Source organism: Moschus berezovskii, chromosome 15 (genome assembly GCF_049115385.1).
Source record: "Moschus berezovskii isolate FMDL1 chromosome 15, NW_MosBer_1.0, whole genome shotgun sequence".
Lineage (NCBI taxonomy): Eukaryota > Metazoa > Chordata > Mammalia > Artiodactyla > Moschidae > Moschus > Moschus berezovskii.
Genome location: NC_142474.1, coordinates 81,880,358 through 81,906,380, shown reverse-complemented (window position 1 = coordinate 81,906,380; position 26,023 = coordinate 81,880,358). Strand labels below are relative to the sequence as shown.

The 26,023-nt window shown below is 37.1% G+C and overlaps 1 protein-coding gene across 3 annotated transcripts in view; it reads left to right on the top strand.

The window, feature by feature from the left end:
• ESF1 (ESF1 nucleolar pre-rRNA processing protein) overlaps window positions 1-26,023 on the top strand; it is a 59,778-nt gene that overhangs the window by 7,992 nt on the left and 25,763 nt on the right. For all 3 annotated transcript variants that reach the window (XM_055426487.2, XM_055426476.2, XM_055426469.2), the window contains exons 5-9: window positions 1,724-1,824; window positions 2,807-2,959; window positions 5,680-5,794; window positions 9,908-10,052; window positions 13,323-13,484. In XM_055426487.2, coding sequence (XP_055282462.2) covers window positions 1,724-1,824; window positions 2,807-2,959; window positions 5,680-5,794; window positions 9,908-10,052; window positions 13,323-13,484 — 676 coding nt within the window. The remainder of the gene's footprint in view (window positions 1-1,723; window positions 1,825-2,806; window positions 2,960-5,679; window positions 5,795-9,907; window positions 10,053-13,322; window positions 13,485-26,023) is intronic.

Sequence of the window (26,023 nt, the reverse complement as noted above, 5' to 3'; positions counted from 1 at the left end):
CAACTCTTTGTGACCCCGTGGACTGAACTATACAGTCCATGGAATTCTCCAGGCCAGAATACTGGAGTGGGTAGCCTTTCCCTTCTCCACGAGATCTTCCCAACCCACGGATCGAGCCCAGGTCTCCCGTGTTGCAGGCAGATTCTTTACCAGCTGAGCCACCAGGGAAGCCCGAAGTAAGCTGTAACACTTGATAAATAATATTTGAAAAATACTGAGATACTGTATTTTTAGAAAGCCCACATAGTGATTAAGACTCTAGACTTTGCAGTATGACAGACCTGTATTCAAATCTTGATTCTGACACGTGCTATATGATCTTGTGCATTTTATTGATTATTTCTCAAGTGTGTTTTCTCCTCTAAGTAGATATAACAGTAGTATTTCTTAAGGTAGTGGTAAGGATTCAATGAAAAGGAGATCATACAAAGTATTTACCACAGTGCCTGAAGCAACTCTAAATTATTGTTGTTCAGTTTAAATATTTAAGATATCAGTTCTATAGTTTTAGTATAGTTTCAGTCAAAATCTCAGTGCAAATGAAAGTTAAGAAAAAGGTTGCCATTAGTTATCTAAAAGAATAAACAAGTGAGAATGACTCATATGTCTTTGAGAAATCATACCAGTATAAAAGGATTTACCTTCCCAGTTATAACATCACAACATTTTATAATGTTGCGGAAGTTTACAGGTTTGGGTAGAATCAGAGGGACAACTAAGGCTTCCCTCATAGCTCAGTTAGTAAACAATCCGCCTGCAATGTAGGAGACCCCGGTTCGATTTCTGGGTTGGGAAGATCCCCTGGAGAAGGGATAGGCTACCCACTCCAGTATTCTTGTGCTTCCCTTGTGGCTCAGCTGGTAAAGAATCCGCCTGCATTGTGGGAGACTTGGGTTTGATCCTTGGGTTGGGAAGATCTGGAGAAGGGAAAGACTACCCACTCCAATATTCCGGCCTGGAGAATTCCATGGACTGTATAGTCCATGGGGTTACAAACGGACACGACTGAGCAACTTTCACTTTTCCCCAATGATAGCCAGATGAAGTGAGGAAAAAAATTAAAAATCAAACTGTAGGCAGAATTGAAATAGAATGGTGTTTTTGTTAAATCTATATTTTAGGAGATGGATAGTAGGAATCATTGGACTTATAAAGAGGAAAAACCACAAAGAATCAACATACCTGACTACATTATATGCTAAAAACTTCTACATTGAAACCTGTTATGGTTTAGCTCTGTTGCCCAGCATCATCCTGTCTCAACATGCATTGTGGATTAATTATTTTTAAATATGGTATTATTATTTACAGACGTATTAGAAGAAACCTGGCTCGGCTTCATAGAAAAAATCAAAACCTGTTTTATGCAACTTAGATTAGTGAGAAAAACTTGGATTCCCTAGTCGATAAATTATATATTTCAGATGACTAAAAAAAGCATATATTAGTTAATAAATGAATATTAAGCCTGGTAGTAACAAAACACTGCAGGTTAATACGATTATATTTCCTGACTCTCAAAAGTAGCCGGGATGAAAAAATACCAAAGATTTAATTCAAATTATTTTATCCAGTCATTTTTCACACATGGGAGCATGTGTGTATGTGCCATTCTTGCTGTTTGCATTCTGTCCAGTTGTTTAGAGTTCCTAACCTTCACAGGTCTGTATATTTTGAAAAAAGGAAAGTATAAATTACTTTGATCTTATTTTTTTGTGTTTAGATATATCCTTCAGAGTTTGGAAAGGAGAGGATGAAGGAAGAGCACATTCAAGGACCGGTGGAGTTATTAAGCATTCCTGAAGATGCTCCTGAAAAGGACTGGTATTAAAACACTCTAGAAAATAAAACTAAACCTCATATGAGTTTGTGTCACTAATTCAGAATTCTGGTCACTTTCATAGTTGGAACTAAAGTTTATATTTGTGCCATTCATGGTTAAAACAGGTTCCAAAGAAAGTTGAAGTCTGCCAAAAGTGGCACACTATTCCAAGCAGATTTTCTGTATATATTTATATTTCTGTATTCATGAAAGTAATTATTACCGTTTTGGAAAACATTTCATAGTTAAACCTGAATCAGTAAGTTTTGCTTTTTTTCTTAGATGTTGATTTCTATGTAAAGGGCATTGAAACTATTTACCTCCAAATTATGTAATTTTTCTTAGTTAAATAGACAATACAAGAATGCAAGAATAATAGAGAATGTTCTTAATCATAATGTAGGGAAATAAATTTTAAGTAGTTTTGAATGCACTAGGTGGAGCTATATGTGCACTTAATAAAAATTGGTGGCAAATTTTTATTTGCCAGATGAAAACCCTCAAAGAATATGCTATAGTTAAGTAAGTTGAGCTTAAATATACCGTTTAGTCTTGACAACACATGAATAAAGTTTTACAAGATCAGGTGTTTGTTTATAATAAAAGCTAGTGCTTTCCTAGCATATGTTATACTACAGTGGTCGTCTTCAGTGGGTTTACTTGAGAAAGCTGTATATGGTAATAAACAAACAAAAAATAATCTATTCTAAAAATTTAAATTATAGGTAGCCACATGTAATTCTTGCTTTCCTTTTCTAAATACAAAATTCCAGTCAAAATCCCTACTTTGTACCTTGTCAAAATAATAAATTGCGCTTAAGTATTTAATGTTAGGCAAGAAGGCTATTCATAAAGGAAGATGGATTATAATAAAAGCCAGTTTGTAATATGTTTTTCTTGGAACAGTTACATTTCTTTTTTACAAGGAGAGAGGTATTTGTGTTCCTGTTTAAGTAAGCCTAATGAGTTTTCCCCCCTTTTTAGGGCCTCTAGAGAAAAACTGAGAGATTATCAATTCAAACGACTGAAATACTATTATGCAGTAGTAGACTGTGATTCTCCTGAAACAGCTGCTAAAATTTATGAGGATTGTGATGGCCTGGAATTCGAAAGTAGTTGTTCATTTGTGGATCTAAGGTAATTAGTGTGTGTGGTACCAGTTTAATCATACAGCACAAAGTAACTGTAAGAACTGAGATATTAGAATTGGTAGTGCTGTCTGTGGTTTCGGTTTCTAAGAGGATTTCTCGATTTTAGTAGAATGCTCTTGTAGAATGTCACTCTGAAGAAAGAAAACTGAAGTGAGAAAATGCTAAAGTGTTAGAAGTCACCTCACGTTTATGTGCTTTCATATATGTCAGATGTGTTTTTAGGATGGCGGGTTTTATGTAAGATATTTCTTGGCAGCTGTCTTTTAGACCTAGGGAACCAGAGTGAAGTAACTTTGAGGCAAAGGAATTTGCTAATAGACTAGTGTCTCTCGATCTGTGCTGTCTAGTACAGCAGCCAGTAATCATATCTGGCTTATTTACATTTAATCAAAAACTTAAAAAATTTAAAATCCATCTGCTTAGTCACACTGGACACATTTCAAGTACTTAATGGCCACATGTTGGGCAGAACAGAAGCAGAACTTTGATGGCATCATCATAGAAAGTTCTGTTGGACAGTGCTGATGAGTAGATGGTCTTGCTGGCCTTGTCTTCAACTTGGGCGTTATTTCCACCATGTGCTCAGGCTTCACTGACCCAAGCTGAAAAACCTTAGGTGGTTGGGAACGTTTGTTCTAAGGAAACCAGGAAGCTAAACTCTCATACCATTTTATCATTAGCCTAGTTCCTTGAACCCAGTAAACCATTCTACTGTGACACTGTCAATAGAAATCACTTTTTTTTTAAAGATTTTTAATTTTAAATTAATTATCAGTATATTAATCTGTATATCTGTATACAGATATACAATATAATCTGTATATTAATCAGTATATTACTTTTAAATTAATTATCACTATATTAATCTCTGGTGGCTCAGACAGTAAAGAGTCTGCTTGCAGTGTGGAAGACCTGGGTTCAATCCCTGCATCTGGAAGATCCCCTGGAGTAGGAAATGGCAACCCACTCCAGTATTCTTGCCTGGAGAATTTCATGGACAGAAGATCCTGACAGCTTACAGCCCATGGGGTCACAAAGAGTTGGACACAACTAAGCTACTGTGGTGTTGGAGAAGACTCTTGAGAGTCCCTTGGACTGCAAGGAGATCCAACCAGTCCATTCTAAAGGAGATCAATCCTGGGTGTTCATCGGAAGGACTGATGCTAAAGCTGAAATTGCAATACTTTGGCCACCTCACGCGACGAATTGACTCACTGGAAAAGACTCTGATGCTGGGAAGGATTGGGGGCGGGAGGAGAAGGGGATAACAGAGAGTGAGATGGCTGGACGGCATCACCGACTCTGTGGACATGAGTTTGAGTGAACTCCAGGAGTTGGTGAGGGACAGGGAGGCCTGGCGTGCTGTGATTCATGGGGTCGCAGAGAGTCGGACACGACTGAGTGACTGAACTGAACTGAACTGAAGCTACTAATACATAGACACAGCAATTTATTAAGAGCGTGTTTCACAATCATTGATTCTTTTTTTTTTTCTTTTTTATCTTCTACCTCTTGAACCTCCCTCCTGCTAGAAATTACTTCTTTGTATCTAAGTTTGTTGGAGGCTTTCTGGTCAAGATGAAATATTTTAGGGGGAAAAAAAAAATGCATCAGTTGATAGTCACTGGCTTTCATACTTCAAAAGCATTCTGACTCATAGAAAAGTATAAATAAAATTTTTTGAATTGATAGTTTGGGGTAAGTTTTTAGCATGCTTAAGTATATAGCATGAAGGACCTGTCTCATCAAACAAGCTGTTTCCTTCTCTTTTTAATAATTTCAAAAGGAGGTGCTTGTTTTAAATGTATTAATTGTAGTTACTAAACATTAAAGTGTCAGAGTGCCTGTAATGAGTTCATGTTTACATGTTCTTCTCAGGATCATTTTGTTCTTTCTTTTCCTTTTTGGGACATTTCCATGCAGTGTTAGAATAACCTCTAACAGTATCTAGAAAATAAGATCAATGACCATGGAAAAAACTTACATCCCCTATTTTATTTTGTCATATAAAATTTTGTCGTATATTTTCTTCATAAAAGAAAACTGAGTTTTCTGCTGCTATCCTATTATCTAGGGAACTCTTTATTCATCTACCTCAAAATCATGTCTATTGACAATGTTTAAAATACTGATCTATTTCTCTTTGCTTTTTTCCTCCCATTCATTAGCCTGATGGCTAAGAATTGTCAAACAGTTACAGTAGCTAATTTACATTTAACTGCTATTATTTGTGACAGAAATTATAAGATAATATTAAGATTTTTAGTGTTGAAGAATCAGCCTTAAGCTTTTCATTATTTCAGTGATATCTCGTTCGTATGATACTTTATTTTCAGAGTACTTCCCTGTTAATAATTCCGTCTGATATTCAGAATATCATGAAGCAAGTCAGTGACTATATTATCAGGAATCTAGGTCTTCTGAAGCATGAGGAACTCGTGTGTGTTTACACCAGACTCACGTTAAGTGACTCCTAATGCAGGGTTTCTACCTACAGAGTTCACTTAGATTTACAGCTTATGAATCTCAGAAGTTTTGTACCAAGGTTATTTCTAAGATTGTCTACTTCATCTGCATGTGTGTTCTGTGGAACTCTATGCGGTATGTGTGTATAAACTACACTTAATTAGAAGACAATCTACACTTTGGTTGTTTATCACTGCAGCATATGTTTAAATGAATTCATTTTTTTCCTTTGTTTCTTAGGTTTATACCAGATGATATTACTTTTGATGATGAGCCCAAGGATGTAGCCTCAGAAGTGGATTTAACAGCATATAAACCAAAATATTTCACATCTGCTGCAATGGGAACATCAACGGTATTTCTTCTATATAGCTGGACTCTGTTGCTTTAAGAAAGACTTTGTTATTTACTTATAGCATCTTTAGAAATGGAAAGTATTCAAAGTTTTAATGCATAAGTACGAATAGAAATGAAACACAAGTGTATTTGCATTTTTATCTACCCCATCTATTTGAACCTCTTTCCAGGTTTTGTTATGCCTTTAAGCCTGAGTCAGTTACCTGCAAATGTTTCTTTTTTCTCTTCTATCTTTCCCATACAGTCTTACTTAACTAGATTCTTTAATAAGTAATATGTCAGTTATTAGTATCCTCAGTTCAGTTCAATTCAGTCGCTCAGTCATGTCCGACTCTCCGCGACCCCATGAATCACAGCACGCCAGGCCTCCCTGTCCATAACCAACTCCCGGAGTTCACTCAAACTCATGTCCATCGAGTCGGTGATGCCATCCAGCCATCTCATTCTCTATCGTCCCCGTCTCCTCCTACCCCCAATCCCTCCTAGCATCAGAGTCTTTTGCAGTGAGTCAACTCGTCGCATGAGGTGGCCAAAGTATTGCAGTTTCAGCTTAAGCATCAATCCTTCCAATAAACACCCAGGATTGATCTCCTTTAGAATGGACTGGTTGGATCTCCTTGCAGTCCGAGGGACTCTCAAGAGTCTTCTCCAGCACCACAGTTCAAAAGCATCAATTCTTCGGCAATCAGCTTTCTTCACAGTCCAACTCTCACATCCATACATGACCACGGGAAAAACCATAGCCTTGACTAGACGGACCTTTGTTGGCAAAGTAATGTCTCTGCTTTTTAATATACTATCTAGGTTGGTCATAACTTTCCTTCCAAGGAGTAAGCGTCTTTTAATTTCATGGCTGCAATCAGCATCTGCAGTGATTTTGGAGGCCCAAAAAACAAAGTCTGACACTGTTTCCACTGTTTCTCCATCTATTTCCCATGAAGTGATGGGACCAGATGCCATGATCTTTGTTTTCTGAATGGTGAGCTTCAAGCCAACCTTTTCACTCTCCTCTGTCACTTTCATCAAGAGGCTTTTGAGTTCCTCTTCACTTTCTGCCATAAGGGTGGTGTCATCTGCATATCTGAGGTTATTGATATTTCTCCCAGCAATCTTGATTCCAGCTTGTGCTTCTTCCAGCCCAGCATTCCTCATGATGTACTCTGCATATAAGTTAAATAAGCGAGGTGACAATATACAGCCTTGACGTACTCCTTTTCCTATTTGGAACCAGTCTGTTGTTCCATGTACAGTTCTAACCGTTGCCTCCTGACCTGCATACAGGTTTCTCAAGAGGCAGGTCAGGTGGACTGGTATTCCCATCTCTTTCAGAATGTTCCACAGTTTATTGTGATCCACACAGTCAAGGCTTTGGCATAGTCAATGAAGCAGAAATAGATGTTTTTCTGGAACTCTCTTGCTTTCTCCATGATCCAGCAGATGTTGGCAATTTGATCTCTGGTGCCTCTGCCTTTTCTAAAACCTGCTTGAACATCTGGGAGTTCACAGTTCACATATTGCTGAAGCCTGGCTTGGAGAATTTTGAGCATGACTTTCCTAGCATGTGAGATGAGTGCAATTGTGTGGTAGTTTGAGCATTCTTTGGCATTGCCTTTCTTTGGGATTGGAATGAAGACTGACCTTTTCCAGTCCTGTGGCCACTGCTGAGTTTTCCAAATTTGCTGGCATATTGAGTGCAGCACTTTCACAGCATCATCTTTCAAGATTTGAAATAGCTCAACTGGAATTCCATCACCTCCACTAACTTTGTTCGTAGTGATGCTTTCTAAGGCCCACTTGACTTCACCTTCCAGGATGTCTGGCTGTAGGTCAGTGATCACATTATCATGACTATCTTGGTTGTGAAGATCTTTTTTGTACAGTTCTTCTGTGTATTCTTGCCACCTCTTCTTAATATCTTCTGCTTCTGTTAGGTCCATACCATTTCTGTCCTTTATCGAGCCCATCTTTGCATGAAATGTTCCCTTGGAATCTCTAATTTTCTTGAAGAGATCTCTTGTTTTTCCTATTCTGTTGTTTTCCTCTATTTCTTTGCGTTGATCGCTGAGGAAGGCTTTCTTATCTCTCCTTGCTATTCTTTGGAACTCTGCATTCAGATGCTTATATCTTTCCTTGTCTCCTTTGCTTTTTGCTTCTCTTCTTTTCACAGCTATTTGTAAGGCCTCCTCAGACAGCCATTTTGCTTTTTTGCATTTCTTTTCCATGGGGATGGTCTTGGTCCCTGTCTCCTGTACAATGCCACGAACCTCCGTCCAGAGTTCATCAGGCACTCTATCTATCAGATCTAGTCCCTTAAATCTATTTCTCACTTCCACTGTTAAATCATAAGGGATTTGATTTAGGTCATATCTGAATGGTCTAGTGGTTTTCCCTACTTTCTTCAATTGAACTCTGAATTTGGCAATAAGGAGTTCATGATCTGAGCAACAGTCAGCTCCTGGTCTTGTTTTTGCTAACTGTATACAGCTTCTCCATCTTTGGCTGCAAAGAATATAATCAATCTGATTTCGGTGTTGACCATCTGGTGATGTCCATGTGTAGAGTCTTCTCTTGTGTTGTTGGAAGAGGTTGTTTGCTACGATCAGTGCGTTCTCTTGACAAAACTCTTATTAGCCTTTGCCCTGCTTCATTTTGTGCTCCAAGACTAAATTTAGTATCCTAGGGAGGAGCTAACACTAATTCAAATCACAGTTAGAAGCAATGCAAATTTAAAATAGGAACACATTTTTTTCTCCACATGTGACCCCAAACTGTAAAAACAGTTGAAGTAGAATAATTCTGGACTACTTAATGTCACATTAATACTTAATCATAAACAGCCAAAAGATTTGTATTGAATTAGTTTGTTACTTAGCTGCCTAGCTTGTCTGCTGTCCTGCCCCATGTTCCTTTTACCCACTGCTGAACTCTGCAGCAGCCACACAGGCTTCTCATTGCCTTTCTTGTGACAAACCACTGTGCTCTTCTGAGGCCAGTCTGGTGGCAGAGAGCTGCTGTATCTGCCACCCACAGCCTGTGGATACTGTGTGGCCTTGATTAGTTACTGAGTATAGTGAACTCCGGGAGTTGGTGATGGACAGGGAGGCCTGGCGTGCTGTGATTCATGGGGTCGCAAAGAGTTGGACACAACTGAGCGACTGAACTGAACTGATAGGGAAACCTCACCAGTGTGCAGTAAGTGAAGTCTGAAAGATTCAGTCACAGAAAACCTAGGATCAGGTTATTTTCAAGCCTAAAAAACAGTCAGGCCTCTCCAGTCAGCCAGTCTTCAGTTCCTATGGCCTGGCTGTATCATCCACATCTGTCTCAGTTCAGGAGTGATTTTGTGGTCATCAGCTCAGTCTTAATGATCAGAATAGGAATAATTCTGAATTGTGGAACTAGCAGTAATTTCTCCAACAATGGCAGTTATTTTAAGGATTGGATCTTTTAGTTAAATCAGTACTCCTTTTGTTCCGAGCTGGGGAAATTAGCCTGAGGGGAAAAAAGAGTAAGGATGTGGGACTCACCCTGTGATGGAGATTAAATCTCTAACAAGACTCAGAATGGGGGCTTTGTAGAGGACAGGAGCATGTCACCAGACCGATCATGTTATAGATAAATTCCTGTGTCATGAGGGTTTCCTGTACTTTGAACCAGTAAATGCCTTTCTAATCAGTGGCTTTTAATCTCTTTTGGAAAAAGGACCACACTGAGATTGTTCCAAAAGCTTTATCAGGAAATTTCAGTTTGTAGACCCCTTGAAATGCCTAGAACTCCAGGTGAAAAACATGTTTTGACTCATTCATAATAATGTTAATTTTTCACTGGTGCAGTTTCTTATTTTCACCACAGTCAGTCCATATACTGATGAATTTTTACTCCCAGTAATGAAGTGCCTTGCATATAATAGAGAGTTAGCATAAAGGCACAGCAATGCTTCCCTTTCCACAGGTAGAAACTTTTGTCTTAAGCATGTTATATATTATTGATTTTAGTATGTCTTTATTAGTTTACTGTTAAACATCCACGTTAACGATCAGTATTCTTTACAAGTTTGGGTTGCTGACATTTCCGTTTTTATATGTTATTTTTTCTTATTCGTTGGTGGAAGGTGGAGATCACTTGGGATGAGACTGATCATGAAAGAATTACAACACTCAACAGGAAATTTAAAAAGGAAGAACTTTTGGACATGGATTTTCAAGCCTATTTAGCTTCTTCTAGTGAAGATGAAGAGGAAATAGAAGAACCACAAGGTATTTGTTTGTCTTTTGGTGTTCTGCTTTTGTAAGCATTTGAATACTTAATCTAGACTTATAATGACAATATGTCTTTGGCAGTAGCTTGTAAGAGAATATCTAATCCTTCAGTTGTCTGTGAAGTATGCTCACATGTACAGTATTATATATACTGGTAGATAGTAATTGAAGTTTTTTATTTAGAGATATTTTCTTAGCCTGAATTTCTTCAACCAAAGACACTTTTTTTAAAACTCTAACCTCACAAAAAAAGTCTGGTCTTTTAGATGAGACATGATTCTTACAGTTATGCAATCACCTAAACTAGTAAAATGCTTTATTAACATCCCTTTTTTAAACTAAGAGCTTTTGGGTTATTTTTTACATACTGTTTTTCTGCTCAGTTAGTTTACAAAGTAGACTCTTTCTTTCTGTTCATTTAGTGATTATCCTAGAATTCGTGACTTGCATCCTTATTAAAGTTGAACACTAATTAATATTTTTACCCTCCTAGAGAATACAAGGAATCTTAAAAGAACCTTCATGCTCTTCTGTATACTCTACTTCTTAAGTACCACAGGATATTAATATTACTGTTTTGTTTGCATTTACTCACATTTTCCCTACTTCTTTTGCTCCTTGTTCTTTTCTAAATCTCATACTTCTGTTTGGAATCATTTTCTTTCTACCTTAAGTATATCTGTGGTAATTTCCAAAACTGAGTTTTAGTTTAGTCTAAAAATGTCCTTATTTTGCCTTTATTTGTGAATATATTTTCATGATTAAAAAAAAATTCTAAAAATAAAAAAAATTAAAAAAAAATTCTAGGTAGACAGTCCTCTTGTTTCCTACATTGATAATAATCTGCTGGCTTCTGATTTTGTTGTTTTTGAGACGTCAGCTGTCAGTCTACTTTCTTCAGTCTTTTGAAGGTTCTCTGGATTTTATTCTTCGCATTTAAAAGTTTTCTCTTTCCTTTTGTCTTTCTGCAGTTTTAATATGAACTAAGAATAGGCTTTTTTAATTTATTATGCTTGGGGTTTGTTGGGTTTCTTAAATTTGTGGCATGGTATCTTTTAATCAGTTTTGAAATATTTTCAGCCATTATCTATTCAGGAATTTCTTCCCCCTTTTCTGGGACTCCAATTAAATATATGTCTTTTCACTGTAACTTCCATGTTGTTTCTCTCCTATATTTTTTTTATCTACTGTCTTTCTATGCTAGTCTACTTCTGGTTGATCCTTGCCCTGGAGTATATCTTTTGGGGTCCCTCCTAAATATGGGTACTAGTTGGTTCTTTAACTTTTGTCTTACTGGCCTGCGAGTCTGCCAAAACTGTCAGTTAGTCTCAGGGCTATTTGTTTGGTAGACCAGTACATCCATTCAGGGCAATGGGGTCCTCTCAACAATAATGATCATCTTCTCCTTAATTTTGATTTGGTAATTCTTCACTAGTTTGTCAGTTCTTTGAAGTTTTCTTTTTTCTTTTTAAAATAACTCTGAGGCTTGGGTTAGATTTTCTTTGCCTCAGTGCCTTTATTTTCGTAGCTATGAAATGGGGACCATAATAGTACCTGCTCATGGTTGAAAAGATTGAGATAACATATATAAAGTCTTAGCATACTACCTCATATCATATATTTTTACTTCTAAAACTTTAAGGATTAATGGCTTTTTGTTTGAAACGTACTACTGAAGTTTTTAAAAACATGCATTTTTCTTCAGTATTTTAATTGATTACAAGCTTACTATAATCTATAATTTAGTACCTCTGATAGATGCATTAGTATATTTGAATGCTTTGAAGTTACTGGATGTTCCTGTTGTAGTTTATAAGAGATCATACCAGGGTTTCTTACTGTTACAGTTTTTTTTCACTCCTTATATAGAATTAAGTCTTTCACAAAGTATTGTCCTTGAATTGGGAGAAAACAGACTTACATGAGTTAACCCACATTTTAGAGCTTCAGAAAGTAAAATTTTAGTACTGGAAAAAATCAATTTAAAGTAGGCCATCAGAGACTTACCACTAAAATTTCAACCTGGAAGCAGCTTGCTTCTAATTATGTTTTCAGAAGTAAGCTTTTAATAGAAAGAAATACATTGCCATTTTGTTAATGTGTTCCTGATGTTTTATCCATTGAATTACGGGATACATGACAGAATTCCATCCAACATTATTATTGTGGCATAAAGCACAAACAGGAAAAAAATTAATTTCAGCTGTTCAAGTGAAAATGTAAAAGTGTGACAGGACGGAAAGAATGTTGTGGACTATTTTTTATTCATTCAGAGGAAAAAGAACCTATAAAAACATTGATTTAACCAATTTTTTCACATCACCTTTTGAAGATGTAAGGACAATCTATTAACATTGATGTCTCACAGCAAAATGCTTAATAATATTGGGCATATTTAGTGACCAGTTAGCTATAGGTCATAGAAGAGAGGGTCTTCTGTAAAATTTCCCTTTACTGAGGACATTTACTCAATTCAGTTAGTCTGTATGTTTTGCATTAAAACCTAGGTTCTTAATTTATGTTTTTGACGTGGAGAATTACAGTGGAAATACAGAGCAAACAAACTTTTCACGTATTAGTTTTCTTTGGTGTTTGTTGCCCATGAATTTTACACTGTTCCTTTGTATTATGATTATTTTTATAAAATTGGGAAATGGAAGTGGGAAGGTTTCCAATATGGGAAAGTTAAATGCACAGACTTCTAATGTGTTCGTTTGTATTCTTGATGTGCTAACGAGACCCTGAGAGTAAGCACGCTTGCTCATCATCACGTGGAAAAGACTTGTTACTCTCTGTTTCGGACAACAGGCAGCTTCTTTCATCTGTGTCAGTCAACAGCTAAGCCCATGTGTCAGATGCATCCCAGCACTATTCAGGCTCCTTTTATTGACCACACATGTGTTAGATGGTAGGAGACATAAAGGAGGAAAAATTTCATCCCTGCTGTCTTGCATATAGGGTGGAGAAGTTCAGGAATGTTACATGACTACAGGATTATTTTGAGATATGTATTTTAATAAAAACAGAGATTCCCAAGTATACTGTTGCTGCTGCTGCTGTACTAACTTATATTGCAGCTGATTTTTATTGAAAATAAGATTTAAGTCATTTAATTCATTCTATGTTAAGTTTAAGTCTTATTTTGATATTCTATTGTTATTGTGTATTTGACAGCTTTGAGAAGAGTGCTGCCGTGACTGAGATTGAACAGTGAAGTTAGAAGTGAAATTATTTCTGTATATTAAGTGAAATTGATTTTTTTGTTAGGTGATGATGGAGTCAGTGTAGAAGAAGATGGGAAAACAAAAAAAAGTCAGAAGGATGATGAAGAACAAATTGCTAAATATAGGCAACTCTTACAAGTTATTCATGACAAAGAAAAGAAAGGCAAAGAAAATGATATGGAAATGGAAATTAAATGGGTTCCAGGTAAGAATTAGATACTAACCAGATGTTCACTGTTTTCCTTCATTTGGGAACATCAGATAGAAAAGAAGATCAACTCTTTGGAAACATTAACTTGAAAAAAATAACATTTTCAGGAATGTTTTTGTGAGGAAGTTAATATGATATTTGCATAATTCACTTTGGGACTACTGTTTTAGACTCTTACTGGCTTATTCTTGGTTTCTTTAATTTACTCACTATAAATTACCCATTTATGAAAGTAGGCCTTTCCTAGGCTTGATTCCAGTGTTCTCAGAATATAGAAACTTCATTCCAGGCACCATGTATTCTAAAGTCATTAAGCTTCTTTTCAAAATATGTAATTCATAAGTGGATTTTTCTCTAGTAACCACTAGTAGACTTTACTTAGTGAGGATTCACTTACTCAAAATATGTAATATGTAGTTTTCCATCTCAGTTAACGCAATTTTAGAATATTCTTGGATAGTCCAAGAAGTATATATAGCATTATGATTTTTATAACTGCCTTGAAGGCTTCAGGAACTTTTTAGAGTAGTAAAATACTACTACGATAATAATTAAAACCTTGTCAAAGCTGAACCAAGGTAAGAGGATAAATGAGGATTATTTTCTAACATAGGTATTTTTTCTTAACAGTCCTGGGCAAATTAGCATGTATCTTTGTGAATAATACTGTTTTTGCAAATTACTGCTTTTTGTGTTAATCTTAAATATGATTTTGGGCAATGATTCAATTATTTTAGCCTCGGTTTGTCTCTAGATGAAAGAATACTGTTAAAGCACCATTGCTTAAAAGTTAAGTGTTCTGTATTCATTTAGTTCTGTTTCTTACAACTCATTTGTTTTTGCACTGAGAGTAAAATATCTGTTTTCATAGATTGTTTTTATGGAGTGGGAAGACTAGCATATTTTGATATTTGAGGATAGATTCTTAGAGTAAATTTATCAGGATGGCTATATGTCTCTTACATGTTCTGTAAGAATTCGGTGCTGTGTTTTAACCCATTTGTTTTAAATGTTTGACTTTTGTGAGAAAGAAAAAATGAAGTTTAGTAGTATTAGTATATGAACAGTGGCAAAGGGAACACAATTAATTTAGCCTGGAGAGGAAAAATCTAAATTGACTTAATATTTTCAAGTACTTGCATGATAAGTATGTAAATAAAGACTTAATCTCAGTTACTACCTCAGAAGTCAGTGTTTCTCCAGTGGATAAAAATTGAATGAAAGGTTTCAATGTAGTGTAAAGAGGAATTCTCTGTGTTGTTAGAATTGTTCAGTAAAAGAGCACAGAGTCTGCATTAAGGGATTGAGTATCCTTTGTCAGTAAGTTTCACTATAAGGCAGTATGAACCTACCACTCAGAGATACGTGAAGAAATTTTTTACTTGAGGTCCTTGGGTTAATGATTCTAAGAAGTGTTGGAGTCTATCTTTTAAATCAAATATGTTGGAATTGTAGCTTAATTCTCATCTTAGGATGAGCTTATTGAATGAAGATATTTTAAATGAACATATTTTAAATTGAGATATTCAGGTGATAATATAAGAAAGAAGATTTAAAATAAATTTGATTGACAAGTTTTCTATTAAATAGTTTAGAGAGATATTGAGTGGATCAGATCTAACTTTTGTGTTTATTAATATAGTTTATATAGTAAAAAATACCAAAAAGTGATGCATAGGAAGATTTAAGCAATACAGTTTTCGTATTCACTTAGTCATGTTGCATTATCCTTCTTTCTATTCCTAGACTCAGTTTAATAATGTTTTGTTAAAGATTTTTGCACCTGTGTTAATGAGGAATACTTGCCTGTAGTTTCCATTTCTTGCAGTGTCCTTAGCTTTTGGTATCAGGGTAATGCTGACCTCATGTAATAAATTAGCACCTGTTCCCTCTGATATTCAGCAGTACATTTTTATCTTGACTTTGCTATTTGGGGATGTGATATTAATATCATGTAAAATATTTTGAAATATAAAATGAAAAATTATCATCTGTAATTCCATTTCCCTTATTCAGCCAGTGAGTGATTAGGTAGATTATGGTTTATCATTTCTCTATTGGTGAATATTAAATTTCTAATATTAATCATATTTTAATCATATTTCTAATCTTTCACTTCAGTAGGCCCATGGCATTGAAAAGAAATGTGATCTAAGGCTGTTACAAATCCCAAAGCCAAAAATATCAGTACTTTCTTAGATCTCTTCACTTTCATCACCAGCCAAGTAATAGACTTACTCTTTTAGGGTCTTTTACTTATAAAAACAATTTTTTAACAAAAATGCTCCTCCTTTTGCCCCAGCCCCCTGTTTTAGAAATGTCAGTGCATGTGAGAACCTGCAGAGACCACAAGGAGAAGCCAGTGCTGGCAGTCAGACTCACTCACCAGTCAGTAAACATGACTTCCTCACTCACACAGCAACTTGACATATGCTGTGGATCAACCTGTGGTTTCTCTCACAAGCTGTTGAAACTACCAGTGTCCAAGCCTCAAAATTTAAATCTCAGATGCCAAGTTTCTAGAATGTTATAAATAATCTATAGCTTTTTCCATATTTTGAATTATTTTCATAGGATAGCTTCCCAGAAATGGAATTACTAGGAAAGGACACAGATACTTTTTGTGTCTTGAGATTATTGCCAAATGCTTTCCAAAGGGGTTGTACCAGTTTTTAGTGCCTTCAACAATGATGAAAGTGCCAGTTTCATGGAATTATCATCAACATTCACAATATAATTTTTGCTCTTAGTTGAACGAACGAAAATTGATATTCTGCTGTAGAATGCATTTTTTGAAGTCTTTAACCGCAGTATTTTTTGAAGGCCCCACATTGAGTAGTATTAACCTGTAGATCCTTGGTGTGGTTGTGCACACAAGTAAGTGTGTGCATTTTCTGTGTGTGTGTGACTGTAAGGGGTCTGTTACACAGTGACATGTTAGATGAGACAAATGAACTTCTCTTTCAGGATCTCGGTTTATTTATTTGGAAAGTGGGACTAATAATACCTTTCTGGCTTAACGAGGTATTATAAATATACAGAGTACTATTCATGTCATAGGTGTATTTTGTTGAATTTGTGTCTTAAGGAATGTGTGTTCCCAGTAACAACTACCCTGAACCACAGAATTTTTTTGATGTTATACTTCAGTAAACCACAGAGGGTCAGTATAAGATTATACTTTATCACACATCAGTTTTTCTGTGACTTGAATTTCCGAAATATTAAACTCTTTAGAAAAATAATAAGTGCTCTTAATAATCACTAACACTTGTTGGACTGTGGCTTAGCTTGATTTAAAAAAAAAAAGACTGTTTAAACTTCCTGTCTTTTTACATTGGATTGCACAATATAGTGGGCTTCCCAGGTGGCGCTAGTGGTAAAGAACCTACATGCCAATGCAGGAGAAGACACGCAGGTTCAATCCCTAGGTCAGGAAGATTCCCTGGAGTAGGGCATAGCAACCCACTCCAGTATTCTTGCCTGGAGAATCCCATGGACAGAGGAGGATGGTGGGCTACAGTGCATAGGGTTGCAAAGAGATGGACACAACTGAATTGACTTAGCACGCATGCAGTATAGTAACATTAGGAGTTTTAATTCCTTAAGAGTAAGTATTAAGAAAGGCAGATAACAGGTACATGGGTGTAATAACTAGAATGAACTATTCTTTCTGTTGATATTTTAGTTCCTCTTGGAAATGTGAGAATACAATGTTATTAATGTTCTAAATAATTTAAAATGTTAAGTTATAAGATTTTTAAGGAAAGCTGTAATTCATTGTTTTGATGTGGGGTATTGTTTTCCATCTCAGTGTGTTGCTATTAATAGAAAAGTATCCTATCTGACTCATTTTGATGAGTAGAGAAGGTGACACATGTAATTAGCATATTGAGCCTTTGTTAATGAACTTGCCTCATTGGGGAATTTGTGATATACATATAAGTGAAGCATAATGAGTTTTATCTCATATAAATATATAATAACCTCTCCTGTATTAATAGTTCAGTTAATCTGTGTGATAATTTTTTGTTGTAGATAATGCAGTTTGTATATTTTGACCTTTGACATTTCATCCAGAATATGAACAGACGTGTTCATAATGACATGTTTCTTTGTCTGTCATCTTAAAGGAGATTGTTACTGTTGTTTACTCGCTGAGTCATGTCCAACTTTTTTGCAACCCTAGGTGCCTATAGCCTGCCAGGCACCTCTGTCCATGGGATTTCCCAGGCAAGAACACTGGCAAGTTCCAGGTGCCATTTCCTTCTCCAAGATATGTTCGCAACCCAGGGATTGAACTTGTGTATGTTGCATTGGCAGGCAACTTCTTTACCACCGAGCCACTGGAAAGCCAGTGTATTAATGCTCACCTGTTGCTAAGCATTCACTTTTATTTGGCCTAGACTGACAGGGAAATAGATGTTTGCAAGACTAGGCATGTGTGTGCACTCAGTCATTCAGTCATGTCCGACTCTTTGCAGCCCTATGGACTGTAGCCCTCAAGGCTCCTCTGTCTATGGAATTTTCCAGGCAAGAAATACAAGTGTGTTGACATTTCCTCCTTCAGACAGTCTTCCCAAACAAGGGATCAAACCTGTGTTTCTGCGCCTCTTGCATTGACAGGTAGAGTCTTTACCACTGAGCCACCTGGGAATCCCTAAAGGAGATTAGATATGGTTAAATGTCCTGTGTTTCTTAGTTACCTGCTGTTTAATGGACACTGGTGAAAAGACATCTAGTCTTTTTTCTTTTCAGCATTTTTCAGTGCCTAAGCTTTCCTTCAAATACTTATTAAGCATATGCCAAGAACCATTCTAGATACCATGTGAGCAAAACATCCAAATCTTTGACTTCTTAAAGCTTATATTCTGGTTAAGGGGAGACAGATAAGTCTTTAGTAGGAAAATATTTAGAAAGTAGAAGGCTTCCCAGGTGGCTCCGTGGTAAAGAATCCGCTGGCCAATGCAGGAGACACAGGTTTGATCCTTTGGTTAGGAAGATCCTTTGAAGAAGGAAATGGCAGCCCACTCCAGTATTTCTTGCCTGGAAAATTACATAGACAGAGGAGCCTGGTGGGCTACCACCATGGGGTCACAAAGAGTCAAAAATGACTGAGCAACTAAACAGCGGCAAAAGGAAGTAGAGGTCAGGGGGTGAACCATGAGAGGAGAGTGTGCAAGCAGAAGGGTGACGAGTGACTGGCTTTGAAGCTGTGGCTTATATATTGTGTTTGAGGAGCACATGGAGAGCAGTGTGACCGCAGTGCAGGAGTGAAGGAGAGAACAATGGATGTGGTCAGAGAGGTAACAGGGCCAAGTTAGAAGGTCTTACAGGCCAGTTTTAGGCCTTGGATATCTTCACCAAGCGAGATGAGAAGCAACTGGAGTACTTGAGCTAAGGAGCAGTGAGATCTGACTTGGATTTTTTTCCAACTTTATTGAGATATAATAGACATATGTTACTTTGTGAGTTTAAGGTGTAGAGCGTAAATCTTTGTTTCTGCTATCTGTTCTTTATCCTTTGTACTTCCTTTTCCCCATCTTTATCCTGTCTCCCTTTCTGTATTCAGTGACCCAATGGGAAGCATAAACAGACTGTGGCTATGGTATTATTCATTCTTTATTTAGAAATAAAATGTTTTTGAATTAGTTGGGCGTTCATTTTACTAGGCAGCCCAGCTTCAAACAGTTTAATTTTCAGACTTCTCAAAACCTGTTCACTATTTACTTTTGGCTATGTGTCTATTTCCATTTATTGCCAGTATATCCATTATTTGAGATATAGTCACAAAAAAATGGTTTTTTGGTCAGAACTTTTAAAATAACCAGATGTTTAAAATTTTGAGTTCATTGTAGAGGAGAGCATTAAATGGAAAACTGAACTTCAAATAAGCTGAAAAGAGTTTGCATTTTGCTTCATATTTTGGTCATTGGGAGGAAACCAGTTTGCAGTGTACTATTGTTACTTGGCCACAGTTAGTAGATGGCTCAAATTTTAAAACTTAGGTGTACACTCCTTCTGTAAATCATCCAGTTAACAGATTGACTGTAAGGGCCTTGTAAGGTAATAAGCTGAAACATTTTACTGTGCAAAAAAGAAGAAAAACCCAATAAACATTTGAATCATTTGTGGAATGTGTCATAAAAATGAGAAGCAGCTAGAGTTATCTAAAAAAACAATGCTAGCACATTTTCTCCGTAGAGTTGCCAGTAAATTTCTTAGAATTTCCTGGATTATTTTAAAGGTGATTTTCTCTGTTAAGATGTAATTTTTTTAAAAGTTTTCCAGGAAACTTAAAAAAAAAATCTAAAGCAAAACTGAAGATATTTTTATAATAACACTATTTTCAGAAAGTGCTCAAGATTCTCATACGTTTAGAAGTTTTAGGGTAACTGGTCTGCTATTTTAGGATCCCAGTTAAGTATGTAAATCAGTAAGGGCCTCTGGTTGCCAGCACCTAGGCCATTGCCCTTCATGTGGTCCTTCCCTCTCTGCATGTGTATCACGTCAGTTGCGCTGTTTGCATCTGCAGCCACAGCTTCCAGACAGTAGTACTTTTTTGGACTTTGCCTTAGATTTACAATCTGCCTGAAGTTGGTTCAAGAGCAGAGAGTGTGTTTCATGTATTGTTTTCCCACAGCCCACAGCTATGCTGATTTGTTTGAAGTTGTGAATTCTTTGGTCTTTAAAGCAGAGCTTTTGCTTTTTCTGTTTGAGGTTGTCCCACATCGTCATTCTATATCCTAACTGCCTGACTAGCAAACTGTCATTTTTTTTCACACATGTTCCATATGTTATTTTGACAGAATTCACTCAGACTGCTTTCAGCAGTTTCATTATTGCTCTTCTTTTTTTTTCCCCCTAAAGTTGAAAAGCCATATATCCTTATATTTTAATACATTTGTTTTTTTCCCCAATTTTTTTGTGATAAAATACACATAACATAAGCTTTACCATCTTAGGTATGTTTAAGTGTATAGTTCAGTGGTATTAAGAACATTCATACTATTGTGCAGCCATCATGACCTTCCATTTCCGGAAGCATTTATGAAACTACATCTCTATCTATATCCATTAAACAACTCTTCATTGGCCCTCCCCTAACCCCTGGAAACCACTATTCTACTTTCTGTCTCTGATTTTGACTCCTGTAAATATCTCATATAAATGGAATCATAAAGTATTTATCTTTCTGTCACTGGCTTAGTTCAGTTAGCAGGATGTCCTCAAGGTTCATCTGTGCTGTGGTGTAAGTATGAATTTCCTTCCTTCTTAAGGCTGAATAATATCTATCCCATGGCATGTATGTATGTGCATACACTTTGCTTATCCAATTCATCCATTGATGGACTGGATGCTGTCCAACCATCTCATCTTCTGTCACCCCTTTTTCCTCCTGCCCTCAATCTTTCCCAGCATCAGAATCTTTTCCAGTGAATCGGCTCTTCACGTCAGGTGGCCAGAATATTGGAACTTTAGCATCAGTCCTTCCAATGAATATTCAGCGTTCATTTCCTTTAGGATTGACTGATTTGATCTCCTTGCAGTCCAAGGGACTGTCAACCGTCTTCTCCACCACAATTCACCAAGATCTAAGCATCGTCAGCTTAAGATTGTCATAAAGTATATTTTGCTGTAGGTTACTGTTACTCCTCCTTTTTGTGGAGGCATCAGATCAGATCAGTCGCTCAGTCGTGTCCGACTCTCCGCGACCCCATGAATCACAGCACGCCAGACCTCCCTGTTCATCACCAACTCCTGGAGTACACTCAAACTCATGTCCACAGAGTCGGTGATGCCATCCATAGATAGATTTAAAAATATTTTTAAAGTAATTTATTTGGATGCATAATTTTGAGCCAGAAGCACAGACTTCTCAGCATGAGGGAACGTTTTGGTCCATGGCCAGCATCCCATGTGTGATGATGTCTAAGAAGCCTGTCTTCTGAGAAGCCGCCTTCTGTTTAGTAACCTGTTCTGAAGGTTTTTAAAATAAAAAGGGCAAGGGAAAACTTTTGTGTATTTACTGTTGAACACTGCAAGTTTCTAGGCATACATGTTGTTAATTAGTGTTCCAAAATTCTGATATCTTTTTGGACACAAAGAATGCTTGACCTGTCATAAATTAGTCAATAGAGAATCCCTAAGAATTGCAACAATGCTCGCTTATAAAGCAGCCATGGATATAAATCGAAGTCCTAAATTTTCTAAATTTTAATGTAACTTTCATTCTCTGTTAACTCTTATTCTACAATTTTTTCAATGTTGCGGTAGAGGACATTGCCAGTGAAATAAGATCTGGGGTAACTGCAAATATTAAACGTTGAAAGAGTAAACCTTAAATGATCCTCTGCTTCAGAGATTCCCACCTAACATACCACCTGTGAGTTACTGATTTGCCCCCAAGTATTGATCCTTTTCTTCTTGAGGCCGGCCAGAGACCCCAGCTTCATTTCCTCCTCTGGTTGTCTCTTCCGTTTACTCCATTGTGCCATACAGCATTATTTTTTATATCTATCATCATAGGGAAAAGGTTGGGAATACTCTGCTTCCCTAATAGTTATTTGGGAAGTCTTTTTAACAGTAGTCTGGTCAGAATTACAGTTTACTTATATAAACTCATCCCAATAAAGGTAGAAGAAAATTCTTAAGAGTGCAGCAGCAAGAAAAATCTAGCTTGTTAAATGCTAGTGAGGCCAAAGTGGTTTTCATTTCTTTTCATTTTTCTTAAAGATGGGGTTTTTTGGTTTAATTGATATAGAAATGCTATTTTGGTTGTACCACAGCCTCAAAATGCCCTTATGTTAATAGCTTCTGTAGTCTCTCCCAGGGAGGAAAACAGACACCTGAGTTTCAGGCCATTAGCTTATAGGTGGATTTTTTTAAAAAGCGTATCGATTGGGACCTTCTTATAATGAAGTTTCGGATAACATTAGTAGTTTACTGTGATCATGGAAAGAGCACAGAGGGCTTACATCAGAAAATCTGACTTTAAGTACCTATTATTTCGATGGGAATTAAATGAAAAAGGTTAGTGAAAGCCTGTTTATCAGCACATGGTTGTCAAAGAGTGAACATTCACACACACACACACACCCTTTTTTTTTTTTTACACTTTATTGTGGGGAAGAACATAGACACAAAAGGTGAACACAGTGTATGTATACAGTTTAAAGGAAAAAAATTAAATGAATACCTGTGTATCTAGCTTAAGAAAGAACATCACCAATGTCTCCAGTCCCTGTTACACCCTCCTTCTCCCAGAAGAAAATGTGAAACTGCATTCCATGTTAATCATTCCCCTTTTCTATATAATAGTTTACCACTCATGCCTGTATCCTAAAGTTTTTATTTAGTTCTATTAATTTTGAAGTTTATAAAAGCATCCTCTGTGTATTCTTCTGTCACTTCTTTTTGCTGTTAACATTTTATTTCTGAGAGTTATCCATAATCCATATGTGAGGACATGATCTGTTAATTTTCACTTTTCCATAGAGTCCCTTTATTAGACATATCATATCTGTTCTGTTGCTGGCTATTGTGGTATTTTGCTCTTTTAAGCAGTGTCTTGTCACCAAGGTGTGTATAGAACTTCTTGGATATGTGTCAGATTTCTTGGTTGTATAGCATACTCACAGTTACCGTAACAAGGTCATGCTGGATTGTTGTCCTGGGTGCTTGGAGCATTTCACTCTACCTCGTAGTGTGAGTTTGCTGTTAATTGATAATTATCGGGTGATTTTTTTGCCAACTGAGTATATAAGTAATGGTGCTTCGTTATGGTTTTAATTTGTGTGTTAGGCTCAAAAATTAGTTGAGCTCCTGCTATGTGCCAAACTGTTCTCTAATAGCACTAAACAAAACAGACGAAGATCTAGGCCTTTGTGGAGTCCTCCATTTTAGTGTGTGCGTTGAGGGAGAGGGGGTAGGAAGGGAATTAGTAAACTAATAAATGGGTAGAATAATCAGATGATGGTTAAGGGCTGTGGAAGCAAAAGGATAAGACCTGGATAGAGCATAGGGAGCTCAGGGGTGGGAGTGGGTAGCGATGTGAACAGGACAGTCAGGGAAGGCTTCATTGAGAAAATGACATTTGTACAAAGAGCTAATGGGAAGTATGTTGTACCTTACGTGTTATCCTGGGAAAGGACATTTCAGGCAGAGGAAGCAATAAATGCAGAAACACTGAGGGGAAAGCATTTCTGATTTGTTCAGGAATAATGAGGCAGAATGAGCCAGGGAGTGGATAGTAGTAGAAGGTGAGGGCAGAGAGGTGGTCAGATCACAGAGGGCCTCTGATGGTCTTTAGCTTGTACTGGAAAGGCAATGGGAAATGGAGATGATATGGCCTGACATGTTTTTAAAGGATTGCTCACACATTTGCCTAATTACTAATGAAAAAAACATTTTTTTCCGGCTTTCTTATCTGTGAAATACCTATTCATGTCTTTTGATATCATTTTTAATGTAGTGTTCTCTGTGCTTTAGTGATTCTTAGGAGTTCTTCCTGCATTTAGCATTCTTCTATATTTTGGGCTCATCTTTTATATTTTGCACATAACTTTTTCTAGTTGGTGATTTTCCTTTTTATTTCCTCTATAATGTTCTTTGAAGAACAAAAGTGGTATAGGCAAATATACTAAATGTGTCCGTTTATTCCTCTGAATCTCTAGTTCATGTGAGTTCATTAATTACAGTCTTTGGATTCAGTTCAGTTGAGTTCAGTTGCTCAGTCATGTCCAACTTTTTGCAACCCCATGAATCACAGCACGCCAGGCCTCCCTGTCCATCACCAACTCCTGGAGTTCACTCAAACCCATGTCCATCGAGTCGGTGATGCCATCCAGCCATCTCATTCTCTGTCGTCCCCTTCTCCTCCCGCCCCCAATCTTTCCCAGCATCAGAGTCTTTTCCAGTGAGTCAACTCTTCGCATGAGGTGGCCATGGCAACCCACTCCAGTATTCTTGCCTGGAGAATCCCATGGACGGAGGAGCCTGGTGGGCTACAGTCCATGGGGTCGCAAAGAGTCGGACACGACTGAGTGACTTCACTTTCATTTTATCATTGATCCAGCATGACTTTCTTTTATTTATTTTTAGTAAATAATAAATGAAAATACTACAAAAACTAGAATTGTGCAACAACTTAAATCCATCCATTTGATCCCCTCTGCTTCTCATTACCTAGGAATAACCATCATCCAGATTTCAGCACTCCCTCACTCTCCATTTTATATGTTTTCATCTCATTTATTAAGTATTTCTAAAAAGTATGGGTGCATATAAAGAGTGAAATACTGATGCATGCAACAAAGTGAATGAACCTTGAAAGTATTATACTAAGTGAAAGAAGCCAGTCACAAAATGGCACATATTTTATATTAAATATCCAGCACAACCCATTGGGATTAGTGGTTGAGGGGTGGGCAGTGTTGAAGTGTCTTGAACACTTCAACCTGAAGACAGGGACTTGAACACTTCAGCCTGACGGAACCTGAAGAGAGAAAGGTTCATTTTTGAGAAGAATTAAATGTTCTAAAATTGACTGTGGTGATGGTTGCACATATCTGTGAGTGCACTAAAAACCATCGAATTATATTCTTTAAATGGCTGAATTCTGTGGTAAAGCTCTTAACTTTATTAACATTGGTGTGGAGGGTGGATTTGTATCATTTGGGACTGATTTTTTACTTTTAAGTGCTTGATTCATCGAGAGTCGATTTTTTTTTTTTTATGTATAACGTGGGAATTCAATTTCAACTTCTTCTGCATGGCAGATCTTTTTAATTCTTTTTATAGAATAAATCTCTCCTTACCCCAGAACTCAGACATACCACCTCTGTCAGGTACCAGAGTTTCAAATCTGTAAGGATCTATTGATTGGGTCCCTGATTTATTGGTCAGTAAATTACTCTGCCTAACCCTGGGCCACTAACACTTTCTAAAACTGGATAGAGAGCTTTACTGATTCATACACCCACCCTTGCCATAGGCCGGCTGGTGACTGCTCTGTGAAGAAACCAAATGCTCCCACCACCATGAGCAATAAGTGCTTGAAAGTGCTGCCTTGTGCAGACCCTTCAGGGGAGAGCCCTGTTTCAGTTAGAGCAAGGAGATGAAGAAAACATTCAGAGATACAGTGGTTGGGTTTTTGCTGATGATGTACCATGAATTCCGGAGAACTTGGTGATAGAGAATTGAAGGGAGAGGGAGATGTGACAGACGAGTGGGTGTGTGGGTAACTTCTGAGAATTAGACTGTGGTGACGCTGTGAGTGTTAAGGATTAGGGAGGGAAGAGTATCTGCTGTTGCCATGGATGCAGCAACCTTGTTCTATTGCTCAGTCGTGTCTGACTCTTTGCTACCCCTTGGACTGCAGCAGGCCAGGCTTCCCTGTCCTTCACCATCTCCTGGAGCTTGCTCAAACTCATGTCCATCGAGTCAGTGATGCCATCCAACCATCTCATCCTCTGTTGTCCCCTTCTCCTGCCTTCAGTCTTTCCCAGCATCAGGGTTTTTTCCAGTGAGTC